The 10,770-nt window shown below is 39.2% G+C and overlaps 1 protein-coding gene across 1 annotated transcript in view; it reads right to left on the bottom strand.

Annotated features, from left to right (window-relative positions):
* Window positions 1–10,770, bottom strand: part of LOC109927254 (rho GTPase-activating protein 18-like) — a 69,901-nt gene that overhangs the window by 43,239 nt on the left and 15,892 nt on the right. Inside the window, exon 2 of the mRNA XM_048608555.1 lies at window positions 947–1,140. Coding sequence (XP_048464512.1) covers window positions 947–1,140 — 194 coding nt within the window. The remainder of the gene's footprint in view (window positions 1–946; window positions 1,141–10,770) is intronic.

Below are 10,770 nucleotides of genomic sequence, written 5' to 3'. Positions count from 1 at the left end.
AAGGAATTGGGAATAGGGGATGGCATTTTTGCAGGAAGGTGGGTGGGAGGAGGTGTATTCTAGGTAGCTGTGGGAGTTGGTGGGCTTGAAATGGATATCGGTTTCTAGGTGGTTGCCCGAGATGGAGACAGAGAGGTCCAGGAAGGGGAGAGAGGTATTAGAGATGGTCCAGGTGAACTTAAGGTTGGGGTGGAAGGTGTTGGTGAAGTGGATGAACTGTTCGAGCTCCTCGTGGAAGCACGAGGCGGCGCCAATACAGTCATCAATGTAATGGAGGAAGAGGTGGGGTTTAGGGCCAGTGTAGGTACGGAAGAGGGATTGTGCCAGTGTAGGTACGGAAGAGGGATTGTAGGGTGAAGTTCACCAAGTGAAAGCAATAAGAGCACCGCATTGAGACCGAAGCCAGCCAAGTCACCAAAGTACAGACGGTGAATTCTGTTACACTTTTAAGGAGTCCAATTTGACCAACTGATCCTTCCCCACTCTGTAATCTGTATTTGTATGTGTCTGAACTGTGTCTATATGCATCTGAAAGTTGGGACATATTTTATCATTTTACTTCAATTGGCATAAGTATAATAAAACTAATCTCCTTTGCTGTTAAATTCAACGAAGTGTCCGATTGTTTTCTTTAAAAGACCATGATGTGTAAACAGATTAGTACTCACTGAATAGGCAAATACTTCGCTTCAGATGAAAAAAAAATCTGTTACGCTCAAATGAGGAAAAGGCAAAGAGAGAAGCCATTCAATTCCTCCATATTTGATTGACAGTCGTCTGAATATAGCAACTGATTGCAATTAAAAGCAGTCAAATGCACCCCATCATAACAGTTGTACTTACCTGATTGTAACAATACAAACAGCATTGCCATACACACAGAATTACACATTTTATACATAAATTAGGTGCTGTATTTGTAAAACTGTATTTTGTTGTGGCTTACCATCTGGTGTCTTCACTTCCAAATTTTCATCTGGTTCAGTCCTATGGCTTTCCTTAATGTTCTCTACTTCAGTCCAGAAGTCATCCATTGACAAGGTGTCTAATGAATCCTGAGAACTGGAGCAATCTGAAGACAGCTGCTCTCGGAAATGCTGCATCTGCATCTGGCTCATAATTGAAGGGTTTGACTCACTCCTAATATACCAAGTAAAATAAAAACAAGTTCAGATGGAATAGGCTCTTTAATGGTAAGCCATTCTCCCATATTTATTTGTACTCCCAGATTTATCCATACCTCAGATTCAGTTTGCATGAAATAGAATTCTAAATTCCACTACCACCATTTAAAGAGTTGATCACCGCACTTTTATTCAAAACGGGAGGGAGACAGAGAGCAGAAACTACATCTGTCCTTGGGGAAATATTAGAAGCCATTATTAAAGATGTTATAGCAGGGCATATTGTAAAATTCTAAGTAATCAGAGTCACAGTAATCACAGTTTTGTGAAAGTGAAATTATGTTTAACTAACTTACTGGAGCTCTTAGAGGAGGTATCATCTTCAGAAGCCATTTGTTAAGGTTCCATATCAAATGTTATAGAAAATAAAATTTCATGGTGTAGGAGATAACATATTGGCATGGATAGAAAGTTGGCTAACTATTAGGAAACAAAGTTAGCATAAACGGGTCATGAGCGAATGCTATAAACCGAACAGAATTAGAAAGTGAGTGACAGACATATTAATTAGGGTTAATTGTGTATGAATCAGTTGTATAAATATGTGGAGCTATAAATCAGTGGGATGTGAGCTTTATGGCGGTGTGGTCCACTGATGTACCTATGTAAGGTATGATTTGTCTGATCAGCATGCAAAACAATTCTTTTCACTGTATCTCAGTACTTGTGACAACAATAAATCAAAACAAATCAAACTGAAATGAAGTTCTAATTTGAAGGAGTAGACTTGCATGCTGTTTACAAATAGGTTGCTCCCAATGTATAGCAATGTATATTGGAATGTTCAACTTCTGGCAGTTATGTAACTGAGGCAGATGAACAAGAGGCTGGAAGAACACAGCAAGCTAGGCATCATCTGGAGGAAAGGAGCAGTCAACGTTTCGGGTATTACCCTTCTTCAGGACTCAAAGTGGGGGTATAGGGAGTTGCAGATAAAGAGTGGGGTGAGGGGGGAAGTCGGAATAGTGGTGATAGGTGGACACTGGTAGTAGGTACAACCTGGTTGGTCAATGGGTGAATCTGGTTGGTGGCTGGAAGGGATGGTGAGAAGGTGGAATGGAAGGGAAGAGGTGGGGCTGGAAAGGGAGCCGGTGGATGGGTGGGAAGGTTATTTCAAATTGGAGAGCTCAATGTTGAGTTCTTCTGGACTGTAAGGTGCCCAGGCGGAAGATAAGTTGTTATTCTTCAAATTGTAAGACATTCCACTTCTACTTAGCAAAGCTCCTGTCAGCCAAGGGCTCTTGTGGTGCAGCAGTTCTGTCCCTCTCTCTGAACCAGGAGGCCTCGGTTCTAGTCCTACTTGATCCAGACGTTTGTAATAAAGTCTTTGAACAGGTTGATTAGAAAATATCCAGCTCCACTCAGCCAAAGTGGTGTGATAAACTCATTCTAAAATCTGAGTTCCAACCCACCCTGCCTTGAAGGAGAAAGCCTCAAAACAGAAGAATTTCCAAATAAAATTTATTCATTAGTTGAATGATGAAACTGATCAGTAAGTGGCAAAATGGAAAGTTTTTTTTCCTGTCATTCGCTGCATGTGTATCACGTAATTCACCTTCAGAGAAAAAATCAATTTGTTTGAGAGGGTAAAGGAAACACAAATCATTCTTACATGTAAGCTCAGGCCAACACAGGCATAAAGATAGTGAGAGAGAATTCAAAGTACACAGGAAAATAATGCTTCCAAACTGGAAGAGATGAAAAAGGGATTTTTTGGGCCAACTTTTGGATCAGGCAGGTGGAGTTGTAAATTACAGCACTGTGCCATCAGCAGTGTATCTGCTACCAATCCACCCATTTCTGCCTGCCTTCCTTGCAGATGGGGAGGAACATCGGTTGGCTTGACTGTTCATGGCCTAAGGGTAAGCAACTTATTCACAATTTAGGGCTTCATCCTACTACTGCAGGGGTTTCAGCATAAAGTCCAATCTAAAATTTGCCGTTCAAAATAAATGAAGGCATTTCCAAACATACGAAACAAACATGACAGACAGCAATACATTATACACAGCATGGCTACGAGGCAACAAACTGTTATTAGCTCACAGCACTTCATTACGCCAGGCAACAATGGTCATAGTCTGTGCAAGATCATGTTGTCATTGAAAGTTGTGGGTCAACAAGAGAAAATGGGTATGGGACCAATGATAGGTAATAAATAGGAGGTAAAAGGACAAAAGCAAATTACTGCAGGTACTGGACATTAGAAATAAAAATGGAGAATGCTGGGAAAACTCAACAGATCAGGCAGTGTCTGTGCAGAGACGAGAGTTTACATCTTACATCGACTAGCTTTCATTCACAGGTGAGAGGGTGTAGCTTTTCAACACCCAAAGTAACCATTGTACACACTGCAGCCCAGCCTCAGAGAAAGGAGTAGATACAGTTGACAATTGTTTAAGCCATATCTGCTATATCAAAACAGGACTGAAAACACATTTGCAAATTAATGCTTCTATAAATACAGCAAGACTATCATTCTGAGCAGAGTTCTTGTTTGAGTAAACAGTATTAAATAATGGAACAAAAACTAGTATCTTGACAGATTTTAACGACTCTCCTGAGGCAAACTTTATTTGGTATAAAATGCTATGTGAGAATTATGCCTACTTGCTTTCATTGTCTGCATCTTATCTATTGACTGATGTTTTGTTGGTTGCAGTGTATTTAATTGTCAATACTGCTATTCCTATATAAATAATGCATGATTGTTTGTTTAATTTCTCTTTCTTCTCATTTGCTCTATCACTTGATAAAATTAAATATTCAATCCAAAACAAGTGGTCTTTTCTCTCTGTGGAACCTCACTTGTTTGTTTTTGTGTTGGCAAAATTCACAATTTCAAGTCGTAGAGTCATACAGTCATAGAGATTTACAACACAGAAACAGAACCTTTGGTTAAAATTGCCCATGCCGACCAGGTAGCCTAAATAAATCTAGAATTTGGTCCATATCCATCTAAATCTCTCCTGTTCATATACCCATCCAGATGCCTTTTAAATGTTGTAATTGTACTAGTGTCCACCACTTCCTCTGGCAGCTCATTCCATACTGGCATCTGTGTGAAAAAGTTGCCCCTTAGGTCTCTTTTAAATCTTTCCCCTCTCACCTCAAACCCACGCCCTCAAGTTTTGGACTCCTCCACCCCAGGGAAAAGACCTTGTCTATTTACCCTATCCATGCCCTTCATGATTTTATAAACCTCTATAAGGTCACCCCTCAGCCTCCAAATGTTCCAGGGAAAATAGCCCCAGTCTATTCAGCCCCTCCCTATAGCTCAAACCCTCCAATCCTGGCAACATCCTTGTAAATTTTTTTGGAACCTTTTCAAGTTTCAAAACGTTTTTCCTACAGCAGGGAGACCAGATTTGCACAAAGATTTCCAATAGTGGCCTTACCAATGTCCTGTACAGGAACAATATGACTCCCAACTCCTATACTCAATGCACTGACCAATAAAGGCAAGCATACCAAACGCCTTATTCACTATCCTATCTACCTGTGACTCCTTTTTCAAGGAACAATGAACCTGCAGTCCAAAGTCTTTTTGTTCAGCAACACTCCCCAGGACCTTACCATTAAGTGTATAAGTCCTGCCCTTATTTGCCTTTCTAAAATGCAGCATCTCACATATATCCAAATTAAACTCCATCTGCCACTTCTCAGCCTATTGGCTCATCTGATCAAGATCCTGTTGTATTCTGAGGTAACTTTCTTCACTGTCCACGACACCTCCAATTTTGGTGTCATCTGCAAACTTACTAATCATTACTCTTATGTTCACATCCAAATCGTTTATCTAAATGATTAAAGCAGTAGACCCAACACCGATCCTTGTGTAGAGCTGGATGAACACAACAGGCCAAGCAGCATCAGAGGAGCAGGAAAGCTGACGTTTCGGGCCTGGACCCTTCTTCAGAAATGGGGGAGGGGAAGGGGGTTCTGAAATAAATAGGGAGAGAGGGGGAGGCAGATAGAAGATGGATAGAGGAGAAGATAGGTGGAGAGGAGACAGACAGGTCAAAGAGGCCCCGCCTCTCCTCTCCACCTATCTTCTCCTCTATCCATCTTCTATCTGCCTCCCCCTCTCTCCCTATTTATTTCAGAACCCCCTTCCCCTCCCCCATTTCAGAAGAAGGGTCCAGGCCCGAAACGTCAGCCTTCCTGCTCCTCTGATGCTGCTTGGCCTGCTGCGTTCATCCAGCTCTACACCTTGTTATCATTGATCCTTGTGTGTCAGTTTTCCAACATTGTTTTATATATAATTTATTTGCTGAAGTGATCTAAGTTGCATTGAGGTTAATAACAAATCATTTGTAAGCTGTATATGCTCTCAGGGAACAGAACCCATGAGGAAATGCTGAAAAGTTACTTTCATTTATCATGTTCTATGGAAATGATCGCATTTTACAACAGCATTATCATTATAATCACACAAAAGAGGAGGGATAGGAGAGGAGGTAGTTTAGCAATTATGGTAGCGGACTAGTAAATATTTTAATTGGTGATCAAGCATACCACAAACAGTACCAGATTGTGATAAGAACCTAACTGATTCATTGAGGGCAACAACACAGAAAATGCTGGAGAAACTCAGCTGGTTTAGCAGCATCTGTGGCAAAACAAACAGGTTAATGTTTTAAGTCTGGTATGACTCTTCTTCAGAGAAATTCTTATTGAGTTCTGAAGAACAGTCATATTGGAATCAAAACATTAACTCATGTTTCTTTGGCCACTGATGCTGCTTGTAAAAGGTTGTGCTATAAACTGTCCACTTACTTCAAGGCATAAAAGAGTTGAGATTAACACTACCTAATTAGCATTTCCACCTGGTTGTAAAGTTAATGTATTTCACAGTTGCATCAGGAAAAGGACAGAGTAAGACCATTTTTGAAATCAGATCACAAGCCTCTCATCTACTTTTTTACCTTGTTTCATAGCTCAGTAATCTGTTTGGGTTGAAGAACTTCCATGAAGTGGTGTAATGGTGAGGATCTGGATGAGGTACTATCTTCACTAGAAGATTCTAGAAGGACAGGGAAAAATCTGATCCTAATAATTATGCTGATCTGAACTCACTTGAAATTTAAAGCAAACTACATGCCATACTCAATGCAATGAAAAGCATTGTATTAAATATCAACTCAGGATAAATTTTGAACTTTATTAATGTTATGATAAATAAATCACAAAACACCATTCGGAATTTTCTTTGCAAAGTTAGAAGGTAGTCAGGGCACTCACAGAGATTCTGAAATCCTTTCTGAACACAAAAATCAATCCAAGTTAGTTTAGTTTGGCATGGATACGCAAGAATTCAGGAATGTAGGTCAATTCACTTTTGTCTGCATGCTTTGATTTGGAACTGAAGACTCTGGCTTCATCCATAAGTAGCAGGACGGCAGGCACAAAGAACAGGATGGAAGGAGAAAGGTCAAAAGATCCAGCAACATGATAATTAGATTGCTGGATGTTTGTGTTAAAATAGCATGAGTACTAAATTCAAGCTGCTTTCCCTTCATGTACCAGATTCAATATAGAGTCTCATTTGAATTTTTAAGATGATCAAAAAGTTTGGAAATCACATCAACAACTTGAAACAATTAGGAACCCTTGAGACTGGCATGGGAAAAGGCATTTTTTGACAAACACACGCTGGAGTAAGTGACAGAATGACTAAAAGAATATTCTAAAATGTAGATTATACTAACCAACCTGAATCATAAATTATCCTTTCAGCAATATGACATCATTTGGAGGGTGTTCTACAAAGCATTGCTATCATGAACTGAATTCCAAGGTAATTGACTTGAACCTCGAAAATATAGCTGCAGATGTTAACGGAAATAAGTGATGAACCTTGTGCTCTTCTGGCTCTCTCATACGATGCATTTATTGTACCAGCATAGTGAGCAAATACTAGAGGTAACAAGTATGTTTAACAAAAAGTTTTTGAATATTTGTTCTGACAAAGCTGCCTTTATTATCCGTATCTACCATTCACTCAGAACCTGCTGGACATTCTTCTTCAATTATTTCAGGACTTGTAATGATGGTAGCCCCATGAAAGTATGATGTTGAAGAGATCTGACCAAATGGCTGAAATGTGAATTCAAGTAAACCTGCCCTAATATATACAATGACTGGCACAATAAATATCAAGAAAGGATAATGGGACTGTGCACAAATAGTAAGGAAAAACAGCACTCAAACTTCCCATTTGGCAACCAGTAAAGTGGAGGTGGTGCATACAGAAGACTCTCCTGATTATGGCAGTTTGGCTGGAAGGAGCCAGACTTGTAAAAACAGTGGCAAAGCCAACCTTATGGTAAATGTTGTAGATACTCAGCAGGCTTGGCAGCATCTGGGGAGAGAAAAACAGAGTTAAAGTTTCAAGTCTAATATGACTTCTTCAGAATTCATAACAGACTCGAAACTTTAACCCTGCTTCTCTCTCCATAGATGCTACCAGGTCTACCGGGTTTCTCCAGCATTTTCTGTTTTTATTTCAGAGTTCCAGCGTCCATAGTATTTTGCTTTTATTATGGTATATGTCCTTGAAGCAGATGGCAGGAGCTCTATATGATACCATCTACTTGTCTGGTGCAAATGAATTCATACTATTAATTGAAAGTACATGATAGGAAATTGCATCTCAATTGCTTAAAGATTTGGAAAGGCATAGACACAGAAGTATAAAATAATGGAAGTCTAAAGATTTACTGGAAAGGCAACTTCAAAACTGAATGAGACTGAGATAGAAATCCTGCTTCAAGAAATGACCAGAACTATGTGCAAAAAAACCACATTTGGCACAATGGCAAGAAGTGGTTGAACAGTCAGTAATGATTCCAGAAGTCAGAGGCAGAAAAAAAACAAAAATGTAATCTGAATGGGCAAAGTAAAAGTACTGCCCATCCACTTTAAATTAAGATGGTTATAAGCAACACCTTATACACTGGCATCCTGATACAACCAGCACGTATGCGTTGCCAGTATGAACATTGCAAACCTGCCTGCTTTTTATCACATACCAAAAAGATGTTTGCATGGAAGCTTTTGGTATATAGAGACAATGGCTGTTTGAATACTTTGCAAACCAGATTAAAATTAAAGCCCTGGCAGACCAGCCACCAAAAATTAATTATGTCACAACAGGAATTTTGCATTGGAAATTAGATATATAAGTGTTTCTTTTGAATTGACGGAATAATTTTGCATATAGAATTTAAGATCAGTAATCTCTTGCAGTTTCATTCACGTAATACACTTGGACATTGCTACCTTGGACGTTGTTCATTTCCAGGAAGTACGGTAAGTGGCCAAAAAGTACCTTCTGTAACATTACGACTGATTCCCAGGTGACAGCACCCAGTGTGTTATAATTCTGAATGAGTCAACCCCAAATCATTATACTCCCAGAAGAGGGCAGAACTGGTTCTCTTTCTTTGTTCAAACATTCCATCACCCCAGCTGGTCACAAAATGGCTAACTTAACACAAAGTATCCCTTCCTACATGGATACCTACTCCAGTTCCAATGTAAATTGTGTTGCAAAACTTTCCAATTTTAATCAGGTTTTCTTGGATTAAGAAAACAGTATGTTTATTAGTTGTGAAATCACAAGGAAAAATACACATTAAAAAATGAGAGAAACAGGAAAACACATTACAGTTAGAAAGAAGATATATGGATTAGTCTTTGAATTTTTCACGAGGAGTAGATGGTGAAGCATTCTGGCTGTGAAGGTGGGTGGTCTCAGTAGCGCTGACCCTGGCAGTTGTCCAGTTTCCTTTTTAGCTATGAGTTTCCTGACTTGTGACTTGCTTCCATCAGCTAGAGAGAAAGAATGTTTCTTTCATCTGTAAGTACAGGGGTGCCTGGTTTATGTTGTACAACTGTGATATTCACAGCACATACCAGACTGGTACACAAAAAACTGGGTGCAGTTTTTATCAACCCTGTTTCTTGTACATTCCTAGAAGAAGAAAATACAAACATGTACTTTGCCCAGAACTGCTTTCTTTCAACTCACATCATTTCCACAGTCTGAGATGTAAGTCACTGATGATAATGGGTCTCCATTATCTCTGCAATCACGGTAGTTCAGCTTCTGCAATGCATTTCTTTCTTTGATGTGTCTCTGTCTTAGGTTCATTGACACACTTCAGGTGTGACATTCCATGCCTTTTTTTCCTTCAGGACTGAGTATAATCCACACAGGAATTTTCCAGACAGTCATTAATTACATTCTCAGAGTTTATGATATCCGCCATCATTGAGACACTTCATTTTTTTAAAATTTTAATCAAAACCATCTGTTTTACTTAAAAGTTTGATATGTCTGTAAGTATTTTAGGGCTATAATCAATTGTCGTGACATTAAATCAACATAGTCCAGTCCAGTCTAAATGGATTTTCACAGAATCACATCATATGAAAATGGCACTAAGTGAGGTATCTGCAATTTTTTTTGAGTACCAAATACATAACTACCTTATACTTTCACAAGAAAATCAAAAGCTAGGGCTTGAAATTCATTCATTCATCTGTCAAAAGTTTTTGTGTCATAAAACACATTCAAAAAATAATTAACTTAAGTGAAAAGATAAGAAAAGAAGGTTTTTTTGTTTGCTGGAAAATATTCGAAACATCATGGTCCTTAGAATGAGTCAAAGCTCTGCCTACCAAATAAAAAGCTCCTAAATCAGTTGATGTAAAGTTTAACCAAAGAGTTAGGTTTTAAGGGGTGTCTTAAAGGGAGAAAGTGAGGTAGAGAGGGAGAAAGATGTAGGGAGGTTAGACCAGGTCAGGAAAAGGTGGAGTGATTAAACTCAGGGTCGCTCAAGGAGCTAAATTGAGGGGATCACAGATACCTTGGCAAATTGTGGGACTAGCGAAGGTTACAGGAATAGGGAAGGGTAATAGCTATACAGGGATATGAAAACAAGGTTTAGAATTCTAAAATCAAGACTTACAGGAGCTCTTCAGCTCGACCTCATGAAAGGAGTCCACATTGCAAGCTTGCAGATTTGGTTGCCATGCAGTTTCTGTAATCCAACCTAAAGAGTGAAATGTTCCCCTTTGATAGATTGCTGATTGAATACAGAGACCAGGATTTTTAAAAAGACAACATTTCAGACAGACAACTTGAAAAAGCAAACGTTTAATTTTCAAATTTTCAAAAAAGTTATAGAGCAGGAGATTTAAGTGCCCCAATAGTTTGACAGAATTCTTGATGGCTCCTTTGGCAATTCTAAGGAGTTTGTCCACATTCTACACATAGCATGTCTACCTTTTACAGTTCCAAAGGACACCTCATCTACCTACTTCGGCCCCCCCTCCCCTCAAATGAACATACATACTGCAAAGGGCACCTGATCTCTTCCAAAGGTGCAATGAGACCATTTCCGAAGAGTACCCCACCTGCACTAAAACATTTCAATAAGCGTTAACCTTCTCCTGGTACTCTTAAATCGCACAAGGCATGATTTTGACTTCCTCTTTGCAAAATTGGACCAGCTTGAAGGAAACTATACTTCAATATGTGCAAGTGCATCTACAACATGTGTAAAGTAGACACCAC

This window comes from Rhincodon typus, chromosome 19 (assembly GCF_021869965.1).
Source record: "Rhincodon typus isolate 14 chromosome 19, sRhiTyp1.1, whole genome shotgun sequence".
Lineage (NCBI taxonomy): Eukaryota > Metazoa > Chordata > Chondrichthyes > Orectolobiformes > Rhincodontidae > Rhincodon > Rhincodon typus.
Note: the sequence above shows the minus strand (reverse complement) of the source record. Positions and strands in the feature narration are given on the sequence as shown.